Raw genomic sequence first — 18,060 nt, forward strand, 5'->3', positions numbered from 1 at the left:
CGTGATTCCATCGTGGCCGATCATGTACCACCCACAAGAGCGCTGGCTGGGACCTGAAACACGTGATTCCATCGTGGCCGATCATGTACCACCCACAAGAGCCCTGGCTGGGACCTGAAACACGTGATTCCATCGTGGCCGATCATGTACCACCCACAAGAGCCCTGGCTGGGACTTGAAACACGCGATTCCATCGTGGCCGATCATGTACCACCCACAAGAGCCCTGGCTGGGACTTGAAACACGCGATTCCATCGTGGCCGATCATGTACCACCCACAAGAGCGCTGGCTGGGACTTGAAACACGCGATTCCATCGTGGCCGATCATGTACCACCCACAAGAGCGCTGGCTGGGACTTGAAACACGCGATTCCATCGTGGCCGATCATGTACCACCCACAAGAGCGCTGGCTGGGACTTGAAACACGCGATTCCATCGTGGCCGATCATGTACCACCCACAAGAGCCCTGGCTGGGACTTGAAACACGCGATTCCATCGTGGCCGATCATGTACCACCCACAAGAGCGCTGGCTGGGACTTGAAACACGTGATTCCATCATGGCCGATCAACCCCGAGACCTGTCACACCTCAGGCGAGCACTCTACAGCTGAGCTACACCCCCCCGCACCCACCCACCCTGGTGTTATAGCTAATGTTCTCATTAACTCATTGAATTCCGTAATGATTCGTCTGTTGTTGATCTGTGCCGACTCTCTCCTCACCCCCTCACTCCCCCACCCCCAGTGTTATAACTGCTGCTCTCTGTCACTCACCCCGTTCTGAATTCCGTAATGATTCGTCTGTCATTGATCTGTGCAGACTCTCTCCCCACCCCCCCTCCCCTCCCCATGTTATAACTGCTGCTCTGTGTCACTCACCTCGTTCTGAATTCCGTAATGATTCGTCTGTCATTAATCTGTCCCCTCCCCCTCACTCCCCCACCCCCGGTGTTATAACTGCTGCTCTGTGTCACTCACCCCGTTCTGAATTCCGTAATGATTCGTCTGTCGTTGATCTGTCCCGGTCACCCCATTGCTATCATTGTGATCATTAAATCGCATCATCCCGTCATCATGATTATTGGACAATAACTGTTGTTGTTGTTGCTGATGCTGCTGTAGTCCTTCTCGCCCCCCGCCATTCTGGACTCCCACCGTTGGGAGAGTCATATGACTGGGCACGCCCATCAGACCTCGTCCGATGGAGCGCGTGCGTGTGGGCGGCGCCTCCAAATCATCAAACTGCGGCATCTCAGCAGACTCGGCCTGTGTAGTAGCCCTGCTCGTGGGACTCGATGAAAATGTCGTAACAGACTGAGGCACCAGCTGACCATTCATTGTCAACTTGGGCGTCACATCAGACCGCGTGGCCAGCTCCTCGTCGAGGAATTCGTCAAGGTCGTCGCCGAACGACTCCTGCATCGTCAAGTGGTTATTGTTGTTCTTCTGTTGGTGGGATGCCGTGGTCAACACCGCTGCTGTGGTCGGTGCGTGTCTCCCCCGGCCGAGCTGCCCCATCTGTGTCATCACGGCGTACGGCGAACTTGGCTGGATGACCACCGGCTGAGGCTGGACGCTGCCCACAGATGGAGGATTACCTGACAATGGAAGGAAATGTTTTATTTAACGATGCACTCAACACATTTTATTTATGGTTATATGGCATCAGACATATGGTTAAGGATCACACAGATATTGAGAGAGGAAACCTGTTGCCGCCACTTCATGGACTCAGAGTTCGACAAATCCACTAGCCCGATGCCCGTGGCTAGTGATTTTTAAGTTCGGGCTAGTGAGAAACGCAAAAACCACTAGCCCCTGCGGGCTAGTGGTTTCCCCCCTCCTCTCGTCATCGCTCGATCTTTCTTTTTCTCTCGGCTGAAATTTCGTTTAATAAATTTGATTGTGACGTTTGTCATCGAATAATATCAACAACGCAATCAGTATATAATAATAATCCACTTGAGCTAGGTCTGCAAACTGCAGTAACATACTATCTCTACATCGTCACAGTTACAACATGCATTGTTTACCTTTCCCTTTCAAGTTTCTGGCACAGGAAATAAAGTCTAATGACATGCGTATTTTGATTGGTTAGACACGTCACGTGGTAGTTAATCTCGCACATAACTTGGAAATCACCAATCGCGACGACAGGTTAATCTCAATCAAGTAAACCCCAGCCATGCTTTGAATTTCAGTGTTTGTTTTATTTACCTATTGTTTTCTAATTTAACACTTCGCTAACATGTGGTTATCGGCAATCAGGAAGCCTATTACGTGTAGCGGTTTGGATAATACGTCACACCTGCCGATACAAGATAATACCTTTTTTGTTCATCAATTAACAACGGATTAGATGTCGCCGTTATATTCTTTTGAAATAGGTCTGACACGGGATAATGCCCTGTATTTGGCATCACCGTTCCTGGCAACATAAATAGTAGGCCCTAAATATATAACCAACTACCAAATACACTGAACCATCTATTACCGTGTGTCACACTGTCGTACCCTCATTTAAATTTAATTATTTTGATAGTGTGTTTAGATACCAACCAAGAGTTTGCTCAATTATTTTTCCCCGGGAGGGGGGGGGAAGGCAAAAACGAAAACGGGACAATGACGATGAATCACACTTGACAAAAGACAAAACATACGACACGACAAAAAACTGAAAGTTACAACATGATTTAAATGTATGTTTTATTTTACTGTTATACTCGTAAATGTGTAATGTTACAAAAATTATATAAAAATCCAGTTATAACTGATCAGGAATTTGGGCTAGTGCTTTATCTTGGTGGGCTAGTGGTTTTCACAAACCCACTACCCCTGTGGCTAGTGACTTTTCAAAATATTTGTCATACTCTGGAACTACTCTTTTCGATTAGCAGCAAGGGATCTTTCATATGCACCATCCCAGACAGGATAGCATATACCACGGCCATTGATATACCAGTCGTGGTGACCTGACAATGGATGAACGGATAAACGGGTAGAAATTTAAGAAATATTGTCATCGGCTTTGAGGACCAGTAACCTATAAGAAGGGACTAGTTAACCCACCCATTATTCGTTGAAGAAACCATATGACTGAAAAAGAGCCGTGGAAAAAATCAAATTACAGTTAGGTACAATAATACTTAGTATTTCGGGGAAGTACAGATAAATCAGTGCATATTCTACTCCCACAGGCAGGGCAGGACATTCCATAGTCTTGGATTTACAAATCACAGAACACCGACTGAGACAAGAAAAAAGCCCACCCTATGTGGATTCAGCCCTGAGAGCCAATCATCCATGGTGTGATCCACTCACCTCCACGCCCGCGCCCGATACCCGCCAGTGACAGCGAGTACATGAAGATGTTGGGTGGGAGAGCGGCGGGTTTCTCCTCCGGCGTTGCCTCCACGCTCAGCTTGTACGCCTCAGACGCCTTCTTCGGCAGCCTCAGCTTGCCTGCAGCATTGTTGATGTCATCAGCAGCTTGTTCTTGCGATGGTCTGACAACAACATGATGTAGCTTACTTACTTAACGACAACAACAACAAACACTACTTTATCGACAGGACAAACATGTATAGAGGATAATAAACGAGTACAGAGTTTATCATTCTATTTATTACCTCAGCCATTTTTGTTCTTTAAGAACCATCTATTTTCATTATGACTACGTTTATATAAAATGAGATGTGAACAGCTTTACACACTATTCTGAGTATTGATATGACTTTGTATTTTATTCATGATCACAGATAATTTTAAAAAAAAGAAGTTATATTTATTCTGTTCTAAAAATGTTTTTTTAATTTATTTACAGTCTTAGACTCTTACTGATTTTACTAAACGAGTGTAAGGATTACTGTAACACCTAAACGAGTGTGAAGGTAATACAAGAATCCTGACTAGAATTTCGTAACATCAGTACAACGCACACTCGAGAGTAATAGTTTCTTTATTATCCACATAATCCATAACATTATTTTTATGAATAACTAGGGCCAAGTCAAAACGTTTCAAACGTAACTAGGAGATGATGAAGTGACGTCATTTTGTTAAGCGTTTACACAGAGCTAAGACTGGGGAAGCCATATTATGTTATGACGTCGCTGCCCAAAATTACATCAGTCGTTGTGTACGTGCAGTGTTCAAGATTAACGGTATCCCGATATCCCAGGGATACCAGAATTTAATTTTGGATACCAGACTTCAATAACCCAGTATCCCACCGGGATACCATATAATGTTGTTTTTTGGGTTTTTTAATCCTACGTTTTTATTTTTCGCTGAAACAATGAAAGTCATCATTTACTGGTGAAGTTAAGTAACAGTGTTGTCCAAGTTTGTTACGATGTTATTTATGAATTTCATTGAAGTGGGATACTGAATTCTCAGGTGGGATACCAGATTTTGAAATATTAGTATCCAACTGGGATACTGCCCAAAATATTTAATCTTGAACACCGACGTGAAATCATGACACCCGTATGTCATACTGGTTATATTTCCCTGTATATCTTGAACTAAGTGGATAATAATTAGTTATATAACAATTATTGGTCATTTCTTGCTAATATGCAGTGAACAACATTTCAAAATCTTAGCTGACTGGAAGTCAGTACGTATATTTGTTATGTCAGTAGCTGACTGGAATTAAGTATGTATATTTGTTACGTCAGTAGCTGACTGGAAGTAAGTACGTATATTTGTTACGTCAGTAGCTGACTGGAAGTAAGTACGTATATTTGTTACGTCAGTAGCTGACTGGAAGTAAGTACGTATATTTGTTACGTTAGTAGCTGACTGGAAGTACATATGTATATTTGTTACGTCAGTAGCTGACTGGAAGTAAGTATATATTTGTTACGTCAGTTGCGGACTGGAAGTAAGTACGTATATTTGTTAAGTCAGTTGCTGACTGGAAGTAAATATATATTTGTTACATCAGTAGCTGACTAGAAGTACGTATATTTGTTATGTCAGTAGCTGACTGGAAGTACGTACGTATATTTGTTACGTCAGTAGCGGACAGGAAGTAAGTATGTATATTTGTTACGTCAGTAGCTGACTGGACGTATGTACGTATATTTGCTACATCAGTAGTGAACTGGAAGTAAGTATATATTTGTTACGTCAGTAGCTGACTGGAAGTACATACATATATTTGTTACGTCAGTTGCTGACTGGAAGTAAGTATATATTTGTTACGTCAGTAGCTGACTGGAAGCAAGTACGTATATTTGTTACGTCAGTTGCTGACTGGAAGTAAGTATATATTTGTTACGTCAGTAGCTGACTGGAAGTAAGTACGTATATTTGTTACGTCAGTAGCGGACAGGAAGTATGTATATTTGTTACGTCAGTAGCTGACTGGAAGTACGTACGTATGTATATTTGTTACATCAGTAGTGAACTGGAAGGAAGTATATATTTGTTACGTCAGTAGCTGACTGGAAGTACGTACGTATATTTGTTACGTCAGTAGCGGACAGGAAGTATGTATGTATATTTGTTACGTCAGTAGCTGACTGGAAGTACGTACGTATATTTGTTACGTCAGTAGCTGACTGGAAGTACGTACGTACGTATATTTGTTACATCAGTAGTGAACTGGAAGTAAGTATATATTTGTTACGTCAGTAGCTGACTGGAAGTACGTACGTATATTTGTTACGTCAGTAGCGGACAGGAAGTAAGTATGTATATTTGTTACGTCAGTAGCTGACTGGAAGTACGTACGTATATTTGTTACGTCAGTAGCTGACTGGAAGTACGTACGTATATTTGTTACGTCAGTAGCTGACTGGAAGTACGTACGTACGTATATTTGTTACATCAGTAGTGAACTGGAAGTAAGTATATATTTGTTACGTCAGTAGCTGACTGGAAGTACGTACGTACGTATATTTGTTACATCAGTAGTGAACTGGAAGTAAGTATATATTTGTTACATCAGTAGCTGACTAATCAGTTATGTGAATTATATCTGCACAAACGCAGAGTTATCTAACCCTAATACATTTGTAATTATAACAATGACGTTTCAAATGGCTTTTTTGAAAGATGTATAGTCACAATATGCAAACGTATCAGGGGTCGAATTTTACACTATTCCGCAAATAGTAAATTTCGAAACGGAATAGTCAAACAGTTTTTCCAATATTCCGTCATGAAAGTGAAAATAAAGCACGGAATACCGAAATTTGCCTGCAACTATTCCGCTTATGTTTTTTCTTCAGCTACATTTTTCTGCAGAACAAATCCTCGCGCTACTAAGACCTTTCTCATGCACTTACCGGTAATTCCAGCTAATACACAGTAATGCATAGACTGGTATATAAACAACTGTTCATTACGCAATGTTATACAGGGCAACGTAGCAGTCATGAAAACTAGTGGTACATTAATAACTGAAGGGATAGTACATTTTTAGACGGAATAGCATTTTTTGAAATTCACTATTCCTTTGGGATAGTGGTAAAAAAAATTAATTTCAACCCCTGTGTATGCGATCCATCTTGTGCTACTTTTTACATAATGTGCCCCTGCCTCCCATAACAATTTTACAAGTTTTTCATTCAAGTTGTTGGCATGTTATATTGTGCCCAGAGTATAGTCACAAGCGTTCCAATTTCCTCGATTCTGACGGATGACAGTAAGTGTGATATCTGTATAGTGTATAGAGTGAGAGAAGAATACATTCACAACAACTTACTGTTCAGGGTCTGGTGCCAGATTTCCGTGAAATGCTTTCTTCTGTGATGTACTGTACCTGAAAGTAATAAAAACAATAAAACACTGAGGATAAATAGAGGTTATTACCAGAGAGTTTTTCAGTAAAGTCAATATCATATATTAGGAATAAAAATTGTATTATGCGAGCCTCTGACGATACCGAAACACACAAGGGTGATAATCTCTTTCTCACATAACTTCAAGCGTTACACGTTTTTGAAAACTGTACATGCAACTTTAATTCCAGTCCGCCATTACTAGATACTCAAATGACGCGCAGTGTCTATTTAAATGGAATTGACATCAAACTCTAATGACATCGCTATGGATTTCCTTACATCAAAATAAAACTAGTGCACAACGTTTTGTGTTTTCTGAACGCTGGACAGCTTTCAGTGTAAAATTGCTATTAAAATGTTTTTATTTGAGGACTATGAATGCATACGTCAATTATGGAGTGTCACCCTTGTACTTTTGCTTAAATGTCAATAAATCTAGTGCCATATCTCGATTAAGTTACATCTAAGTTATCAAATTCTTAAAGTATGTGATCTGAAAAATATCACATACTTTGATTGCACTGAAAATGTAAGATATTATATGATAAAAGCTTTTATTTAAAAGTCTCCACTCTTTCACAGTGGTAATGAACACAATACTAACAAAACAGTGATGATGAAAAAAAATGAAAAAAGATTTTCCTGCTGAAACTAGTAAACTAAAACATACATGGTATTAGCAATATTCCTTCAAATGTATAAATAGGATTCACACAGAGCTGACAGTAATGTCAGTATATAAAGAAATGAGACAAGATCCCAGCACATTTCAAACAAAACCTATTAAGAGTTTTTAGTATACAGCACCATGGACTCGATTTTGTCATGGGAAAAAAACAATCAGCATTTGAGGGCAGCCTGTGAGCAAGACGCTAGACGCATTAACCACATTTTTAAGTAAACAAAAGTAGATAAACTTTCACTTCGCTTTTGTTGTTATATTTTTTACTTACTAATACAATTTTGAATGTGTTGCTATTTTAACAATACTTGACCTATGAGCCTACAATTTTCACTGAATGTGCCAAATATCCAGATAGTAATGGGCGTGAAGATCTAAGCCTACAGTCCCAATACTTTTTAGACAATTCCATATTCAGTAGGGTTATCATTTTGGGGGGTGGGCCACTTAGCTTTTGGCATCTCATTTTTTAAACTTACTATGTTGAATCTGTTGCTACTTTAACGTTTGACATACAGGGCTTTAATTTCCACTCAAAGTGGCAAATATCCATATTGTAATGGGTGTGAAATACCAACGTTACAGCCATCCTTATTCTATATTTAGTAGGGTTATCGGTTTTGGGGGCCACCCAATATGTAATATCTGACCACAATTTACAGAGTTATCTTACCCTGTCACATCCCGATACTGGATTCTCTCACGGAAACTCGGATGCACCCCAATCCTCGGTCGTGGATTTATATCTAGTAAAGAGAACAGCATAAATGTAAACTCAAAACAATAAACTGTCCTGAAAACACAAATGGGTCACTAGGACTAGGCACATTTTTAAGTGTAGCACGAATGACCAAATCATTACCTAAGTCCAATCTGCAAAACAAACATCTAACAACGACCCCGGTCAGTGTAGGTGAACTTCAAGCGAGTGCTTTACCACTGGTCTACGTCCCGCCTTGCTTGTTCTGAATATGCACACATTGAACTGATCTAATTACAGAATGAACATCTTTTGCAACTTTGTGAGACAAATTGAAAATATATTTTGTTCATTTTAAACACCGTCCACATGACTTTTTATTTAACCAATGAAAACAAAGCTCAGCACTTTTGAAGTACCCGTTAACCATGAAAAGTCACCAGAATAAAAACCACAGTGGTTAGGGTTACGTCCCTAGAGACCTCAGGGGTACAGCGAATAGAAAAATCAGTAACTTTTTGTGGGCGATTGTATGATGTATGTGTCGTGTTGGCAGTTTTCTTCTTGAAGTTTACCCACTTGTAGTGTGCACTATTTGGGTGGCAGATATAGAGACCATACTGGAGATTTTCAAAGTTATCTTAGCGCTACGATATCGTAAAACCACTGTAAGCTATGATGTCACTATGACGTACAATATGCTGTAGTGACATCATAGCTTACAATATCATAGCACTAAGATAACTTCGAAAATCTCTAGTATGGTCTCTATATCTGCCACTGAAATAGTGCATGCTACAAGTGGGAAAACTTCAAGAAGAAAACTATGCCAACACAAACACCACACATATCATCGTCACGGTGACACATACCTTCCTCCCAGTTCTCATTGATCTCTACGTTGTATGCGTTGTAGCCTGGCACGTCCGTACACCCTTTGAAGAACGTCCCCTCCTCATTCGCTACCTCTGTAACACACATCATCATCACACGTTTAATATAACACACGAGAAATACATTTTATATAACACAAAAACACAAACATTACATATAACACCCAAGAAGTACATGTTACGTAAGTTTGTAGATATTCTTAGGTAACAGTGATCTTTGATGCAGAGGAACAAAACAAAAACTTGTTTAAATCGTAATTTTTATTTTCAATAAATCACTGGCTACTGGATGTCAAACATTTGGTAATTTTGACATATAGTGTTACTCTTAGAGAGGAAACCCACTACATTTTTCCATTAGTAGAAAGGGATCTTTTATATGCACAGGATAGCACATACCACAGCCTTTGATATACCAATCATAGTGCACTGGCGGGAATGAAAAAGTTTTGACACTGAGAAAGAACACTCAAAGTTATTTGAAGATTATAAGACCCCATCATATGTGGTCATGTAGAACTGAAAAAGTACACATGTGGTGGTAGAAATTTTGATCGGGAACGAGGCTTGACAAATAATATTGTGCAGAGAAACCAAAAATGTTGGCCATCTGTGAGAAAACGGGTTAGAGATACAAGCACTTCCACTCGAAACGAGAACTGCCATGATGGCTTCTGACATAGAAAGAAAGAAATGTTTTATTTAATGACGCACTCAACACATTTTATTTACAGTTATATGGCGTCAGACATATAGTTAAGGACCAGACAGATATTGAGAGAGGAAACCAGCTGTCGCCACTTCATGGGCTACTCTTTTTGATTAGCAGCAAGGGATCTTTTATATGCACCATCCCACAGACAGGGTAGTACATACCACAATCTGACATAGCACCAACACACATTTATTGTACAATGGAATCAGAGAGATGCATGTATTTACTATCTACATACTTTGAAGAGGGTTCAAGATAACCAGAACAACACACGTGTCATAGCAATTTCACGTGACCTACAAATGACGTTATCATGGCTCACACTGGAATACATTCTGGTTTAGTCAGTTGTTAGATATGCAGAGTACGTCATTGAAAATGATTCAAATGTGGCTAGTTTAGTCATTTTGCCATAACATAACAATGTGACTACTCCAGTCTTAGCTCTGTAATCGCTTAGCAAAGTGATGTCATTTCATAATCTCCTTCTGCTTACATTTGAAACATTTTTACACATCCTTGTTAGCCTATTCATAGGAAATAATATTATGGACAATATGGATAATAAAGAAATTATTACACTCGCATGTGAGACATACTGACATTAGGAAACTCGAGTCAGGATTTGTGTATTAATACCCTCGTTCTTATAAAACAAGAATCCCGACACTCATTTCATAAACTCAGTACGACACACCGCCTCATGTAATAAATCTCTGTATGTCGAGTGTAATAAATCTCACGGTATGCGAGATCCTTCTCGAGCACGGCCTTGTCGGGACAGTTGGCCATGTGGTGACGCAGCTCGGGCTTGGGAACCTCGTGTCGCGCATTGAACGGACACACAGCCAGCTCCTTCGTGGAGTTCTACAATAAACACAAACAAGCATATTAACATATATACGTGAAATATTAACATGTAACAAAATCTTTAACAAAACACTTTGTCTACATACTACATGTAGACATATATATATATATATATATGCTACCAGTAAACATGTCTGTACACCACCTATCTACAATGATCTATATGCTACCAGTAAACATGTCTGTACACCACCTATCTACAATGATCTATATGCTACCAGTAAACATGTCTGTACACCACCTATCTACAATGATCTATATGCTACCAGTAAACATGTCTGTACACCACCTATCTACAATGATCTATATGCTACCAGTAAACATGTCTGTACACCACCTATCTACAATGATCTATATGCTACCTGTCAACACTTGTCTGTACACCACCTATCTACAATGATCTATATGCTACCAGTAAACATGTCTGTACACCACCTATCTACAATGATCTATATGCTACCAGTAAACATGTCTGTACACCACCTATCTACAATGATCTATATGCTACCTGTCAACACTTGTCTGTACACTACCTATCTACAATGATCTATATGCTACCAGTAAACATGTCTGTACACCACCTATCTACAATGATCTATATGCTACCTGTCAACACTTGTCTGTACACTACCTATCTACAATGATCTATATGCTACCAGTAAACATGTCTGTACACCACCTATCTACAATGATCTATATGCTACCTGTCAACACTTGTCTGTACACTACCTATCTACAATGATCTATATGCTACCAGTAAACATATCTGTACACTACCTATCTACAATGATCTATATGCTACCAGTAAACATGTCTGTACACCACCTATCTACAATGATCTATATGCTACCAGTAAACATGTATGTACACCACCTATCTACAATGATCTATATGCTACCAGTAAACATGTCTGTACACCACCTATCTACAATGATCTATATGCTACCAGTAAACATGTCTGTACACCACCTATCTACAATGATCTATATGCTACCAGTAAACATGTATGTACACCACCTATCTACAATGATCTATATGCTACCTGTCAACACTTGTCTGTACACTACCTATCTACAATGATCTATATGCTACCAGTAAACATGTCTGTACACCACCTATCTACAATGATCTATATGCTACCTGTCAACACTTGTCTGTACACCACCTATCTACAATGATCTATATGCTACCAGTAAACACACTACCTGTGTACAATTATCTATATGTTAACAGTAAACACTTGTCTATACATTCTACCCACCTACACTAATCTATACGCTACCTGTCAGCACTTGTCTATAGTCTACATGTCAACACTTGTCTATACGCAACATGTCAACACTTGTCTATACGCAACCTGTCAACACTTGTCTATACGCAACCTGTCAACACTTGTCTATACGCAACCTGTCAACACTTGTCTATACACAACCTGTCGACACCTGTCTATACGCAACATGTCAACACTTGTCTATACGCTACCTGTAGATACTTGTCTATAGGCAACCTGTCAACACTTGTCTACAATAGATCTGCTACCTGCAACACTTGTCTATAATAGATCTGCTACCTGTCAACACTCGTCTATTATAGATACCATACTTGTCAACATGCTACCTGTCAACACTTGTCTATACACTACCTGTCAACATTCGTCTATAATAGATACCCTACTTGTCAACACTTGGCTATATACTACCTGTCAACACTTGTCTATAAAAGATATGCTACCTGTCAACACTTGTCTATAATAGATACGCTACCTGTCAACACTTGTCTATAATAGATATGCTACCTGTCAACACTTGCCTATATGCTACCTGTCAACACTTGCCTATACGCTACCTATCAACACTCGTCTATAATAGATACCCTACTTGTCAACACTTGTCCATATGCTACCTATCAACACTTGTCTATAATAGATACCCTACTTGTCAACACTTGTCTATATACTACCTGTCAACACTTGTCTATAAAAGATATGCTACCTGTCAACACTTGTCTATAAAAGATATGCTACCTGTCAACACTTGTCTATAAAAGATATGCTACCTGTCAACACTTGTCTATAAAAGATATGCTACCTGTCAACACTTGTCTATAATAGATACGCTACCTGTCAACACTTGTCTACCTGTCAACACTTGCCTATAATAGATACGCTACATGTCAACACTTGTCTATATGCTATATGTCAACACTTGTCTATAAAAGATATGCTACCTGTCAACACTTGTCTATAATGGATACGCTACCTGTCAACACTTGTCTATAATGGATACGCTACCTGTCAACACTTGTCTATAAAAGATACGCTACCTGTCGACACTTCATCAGGTGATACGGCATGCGTTTGGCGCGTATCATGTGAGACGTGTCGTACGGACACTCGATCAACTCCTCTGGGTCATTACTAGTGCTGAACATGTTGGAGATCTGTAACAAACAACACACAGTATTAACTATCAATCAACTCCTCTGGGTCGTTACTAGTGCTGAACATGTTGGAGATCTGTAACAAACAACACACAGGCATCGAAATAAGTCGAGAACGGTCGTTCAGGTTACCGGGAGGTTACCACATGTAAGAAAAGTCGAGAACGGTGTTTCGTTCTCGACAAAAATTTCAACGTAACGGTAGTTTCGTTTCTGAACGTATACCAGGCTATGCATTCCGGACTTCCGCATTTCATTTTCTCGTAAGGAATTGCATCGATGTTTGCGCGCACTTGTGCAATTGCAAGCAATTATAGGCATTCCGCGTTTAAGCAGCCTCCACTAGATGGATTTACTTCCGCGTTTCGTTTTCTCGTACGAAATTGCACCAATGTTCGTGCACACTTGTGCAATTGCAAGCAATTATAGTCATTCCGCGTTTAAGCAGTGCTCACTAGATAAATTTACTTCCGGAGTTCGTTTCTCGTACCAATGTTCGCACGCACCGATACAATTTTAGAACGTCCGCGTTTTAGCCTTAAAAGTAGTAGTAGGAACAGAAAACCAATTCTAACTTTCATGTAGTTGTGGTAACCTATAGGTTACCAGGCTATATTTTGTGGTAACCTGTAAATGGGTTACCAAACACAATGCTTATTTCGATGCCTGAACAAACAGTATTAACTATCAATCAACTCCTCTGGGTCGTTACTAGTGCTGAACATGTTGGAGATCTGTAACAAACAACACACAGTAGTAACTATCAATAAGGGGTCGGGATGTAGCCCAGTGGTAAAGCCCTCTTGATGCGCGGTAAGCCTGGGATCGATCCCCATCGGTGGGCTCATTGGGCTATTTCTTGTTCCAGCCAGTGCACCACGACTGGTATATCAAAGGCCGTGGTATGTGCTATCCTGTCTGTGGGATGGTGCATATAAAAGATCCCTTGCTGCTAATCGAAAAGAGTAAATAAAACATTTGTTTACTTCCTTCCTTATCAATCAGCTGTAGAAACAAAACCTGTCATTATGACAATGTTCAAATACGTCTGGCAAGGAACAATATAGTTCAAAATGTTGTGCAACCAAAAACCGGTCAGTTAACTTGATTTTTTACCTAGGTCAACCAAGAATTACACATTTTTTTAATCTAATAAATTACCACAAACCAAGATTCAAAATCAACATCTGAAGTTTGCAAGTTTTAATAGTGCATATTCATATTAATATGTATTTAGATGGGCTGTTTTGTGGATTTGTTTTAATCAGTTAACTCGAAAATGATCGATGTAAAGGTATTTGATGTCAAACATACGTTACATAGGATTGTTGTGGTATTAGAGCTGAAATCTTTTCCAACTTTTTGGTTGTCAGGAATTGCCAAAAAAATACATAGCTTGGTCTCTGACTGTAATGAGAGCATATTTATGTCGTCTAGCTCTCTTACAGTCAGAGTACTCGGGCTAATCCACTGCGTGGTCGAGTGGATACAGTGCTCGGCTAGTCCCGGTGGTCTGGAGTTCGAATCCAGGCCTAGCACTACATCGTTTGTAGTGGGGGTTTTTATTAATGCAATACCCAGTTCATATGGCTAATTTGCTAAATTATGAAAAAAGAACCGTGGAATTTCCGCCTAAAAATAAACCTTACGTCTTAGATCAACGTCATACAGTGACATGATCAGATATCATACTAAAAATAGACGACGGCGACGGGTTAAACACTTTACTCAGTATCTTTATGTCAGTACATTACCAACAGTAACCAAGTGATAGGGAGTCACTAATATTAGAAACAGGATTTAAATAGGGCCTACTTACTGAAGTAAACTTGCTTAGAACGACTGAAAACGTCAACTCGTGTAAATGTCGATCGACCTCAGTTAGACACTGCCACACTCACTCAGTCGCTATCCAGTCACAGTATGGTGGTACTTTGCGCCCTCTCGCGGCGGTTCAAGGGAAGATAATTATTCAGTTGTTAAATATATACTGATTTGAAAAAGAAACGCAACATCTTTTTGGGAGTGGGTGTGTTGTATTTTGTGTGTGTGTGTGTGTGTGTGTTTGTTTGTTCGTGCTCGCGCGTTTTTGTTATTGTTTTTTCTTATATTATATATATATTTTTATATATATATATTTGGGTGTTTGTTGTTTTTGGGGGGAGGGAGGGAGCGGAGGGGTGGTTTTCTTTTTTGTTTTCTTTTGGCGGGGGTTATTTTTGTTTGATTTGTTGGGGGGGGGAGGGTGTTGTTTGGTTGGTTGGGTTTTTTGTTTTTTTGGGGGGGGGGGTTGTTGTTGGGTTTTTTTGTTGCTGTTGTTTTTTGTCAATAATTTTTTAGTTCTTAATACTATGGAATTTACCAGAAGTTATTTATTTGTGAGCCGACTGTTTTATAAATTGCACACAAAAATTGTTTGTTTGGTTTTGATTGGGGTTTTTTGTTGTTGTTGTTGTTTGGGGTGTTTGTTTTGTGAGGGTCCCCCCCCCCCAAAAAAAAAACCCACCCAAAAAATCCCCCCCCCCCCCCCCAAAAAAAAAAAAACCCACAAAAAAAACACTTTCTTTTCTTCTTATGTCAAATCAAACTGAAATTAGTTACAAAACATACTGTTCATGGACTATAGTTGGAGATCCGTTTTGATAATTAAAAAAAAATATATCAATAAATAATAATGTCGTCATTGTCAAAACTTCACGTCCAGACGAGAGTTACCATTTTATTTACATCTCGAGCAGTGTCTTCACAAATTTTGCATTTATCCTGGCGTCATATGTTTTCGATACGATAAGCAAAAAATTAAAATGTAATAAAAACAATACTTCGTACATACAATACTACTTTACCTTTCTCAAGTCACATTAGTTTATTGTAAAAAACAGTGATAATTTCCCATGAACACCAAATTTTCCTCCAAAAACACTAGCTGCTAAGTTGTACAGGTGTTTCCGCTATATTTTAACAAACGTCATATGTTTTCGATAGTTTCATTGGCTGTCTATTTTTGTCCTTTTTATGGCAGTGAAGGATCTATACTCCGTGCAATAATTTACATCAAAATCTTCTTTTGAAAATAAAATCATATAATGTTTGTAACTTGTGAAAAAAAATATTGAATAATCTTCAGACCAATAGACAGTGTTCATTTAAAACATATTTACATTATGTTTTCGTCATAGGTTAATGTCTACTCCTCTTGTTATACGTATCAACGACACCTAAAATCAGACTGTCACCTTAAGTACTCTGACAGAGATACAGAACTATATATTTTCAAAAAATCTAATTCCACCAAACCACCTTTATTTGTAGTAAATGTAAATGCACATGTAAACATGTCCCCACCAGAAATTACCGAAAAGATCTTTGCTGTGAATAACATAAGAGGTAACCCAACCAGCCTTCCATAAATTTTATTGTTCAGTGTAATGATCACGTGGTATATCTTCGAACTTTGGCAAGTCAGATGTCAGTATTGCAGACGATAACTTTGCAGGGATTTGTGATACCTGGATTTCGCCATGTGAGGCATTTCATTAGTACCAAAATATTGCATTACGAAAAACTGATAACATGCACACTATTTATGGTATTATAATTAAAACATAAAGTTGGCAGCTTGACTTGAAAAAAAGTTTGTTTGTTTTATTTAACGACGCCACTAGAGCACATTGATTTTTAATCTTATCATCGGCTATTGGACGTCAAACATATGGTCATTCTGACACTGTTTTTAGAGGAAACCCGCTGTCGCCACATAGGCTACTCTTCTTTACGACAGGCAGCAAGGGATCTTTTATTTGCGCTTCCCACAGGCAGGATAGCACAAACCATGGCCTTTGTTGAACCAGTTATGGATCACTGGTCGGTGCAAGTGGTTTACACCTACCCATTGAGCCTTGCGGAGCACTCACTCAGGGTTTGGAGTCGGTATCTGGATTAAAAATCCCATGCCTCAACTGGGATCCGAACCCAGTACCTACCAGCCTGTAGACCAGCTTGACTTGAAGCATTTTTAATATTGTGAGGTAAAAGAGACTTCGTTGTTTATGTTTAGGCTGATAGTGACGTAATATCTCGCATAATCTCGCGATACATGCAGTTACAAACAAAGTATCGAAAACATATGTCGATCGAAATTGTATGACGGTACGATATATAAAGTAAAACAACATTGTTATTTCCAAAACATTATATCATTATCTGTTTACGCCAGGCCAAACTGGAAATATTGACCAAAAAACCCACAAACCCCCCCCCCCCTCCCCCAACAACAACAAATAAACATTGAAAACAAAACTACAAAAACTACAAAAAAACCACCCGACATTTTTGCTGATAATATATAAACTATTTGCACTGACCGCTCGCCTCATAACTTTAAGTAAATATAAAATAGACATGTATATTAAATTTTATACTCATCTGTTTTATAATTATTACCTTGCTGAAAAATCTAATAAATTGCACGTTATAATAATTATGTTGAAAAGAGGGGATAATATGTCCACTTCCTTTTTAAGTAGTTATGACGTCACATTGATCACTGATGACGTCAGATGATATCTATTTTTAGAACTTCAAAACAGTATTGGAGTGGGAGAGCAGTGGAATAAAAAGAAAGCGGTATTAAGGCCTAATTACATTAAAGAGCGGTAACGGAAAAGCGCGCGTTAAAAAAAAAAAATAGAACTAGTGCTTTTTCAATGGATCTAATTACACTGAACGCGGAACGGGCCAGCGGTACAGCGTTAAACCGCTTCCGATAGAAATCAAGCGATTTTTCTAAAATGCCGCGCGGCAAAATTATGATTTCAGCCAATCGGAGCGAGTGCTGTGTATAGGCCTAGTGCTCCGAAAAATCCAGTGTTTATCGGAGGAATACCACAAATATGTTTATGTTAGTGGTGATAGTGCAGGGCCGTACCCTCCGGGGGGGGGGGGGGGGCAGCTGCACCCAT

General features: G+C 39.3%; 1 protein-coding gene across 3 annotated transcripts in view; it reads right to left on the reverse strand.

The window, feature by feature from the left end:
* The window catches only part of LOC121377142, a 35,748-nt gene extending 18,116 nt beyond the window's left edge, over positions 1–17,632 (reverse strand). The window contains exons 1-8 of one of the 3 annotated variants that reach the window (XM_041505036.1): positions 17,543–17,632; positions 12,983–13,099; positions 10,534–10,657; positions 9,055–9,150; positions 8,156–8,228; positions 6,722–6,778; positions 3,325–3,509; positions 982–1,601 (exon numbers count right to left, since the gene is read on the reverse strand). In XM_041505036.1, the coding sequence (XP_041360970.1) occupies positions 982–1,601; positions 3,325–3,509; positions 6,722–6,778; positions 8,156–8,228; positions 9,055–9,150; positions 10,534–10,657; positions 12,983–13,090 (1,263 nt within the window). In that variant the 5' untranslated portion in view covers positions 13,091–13,099; positions 17,543–17,632. Of the gene's footprint in view, positions 1–981; positions 1,602–3,324; positions 3,510–6,721; positions 6,779–8,155; positions 8,229–9,054; positions 9,151–10,533; positions 10,658–12,982; positions 13,100–14,918; positions 15,248–17,542 lie in introns of those variants that run through there. The other 2 variants (XM_041505035.1, XM_041505037.1) reach the window with 2 other exon arrangements.
* Positions 17,633–18,060: the final 428 nt, after the last annotated feature.

The sequence above is a fragment of the Gigantopelta aegis genome, chromosome 7 (assembly GCF_016097555.1).
Source record: "Gigantopelta aegis isolate Gae_Host chromosome 7, Gae_host_genome, whole genome shotgun sequence".
Taxonomy (NCBI): Eukaryota; Metazoa; Mollusca; class Gastropoda; order Neomphalida; family Peltospiridae; genus Gigantopelta; species Gigantopelta aegis.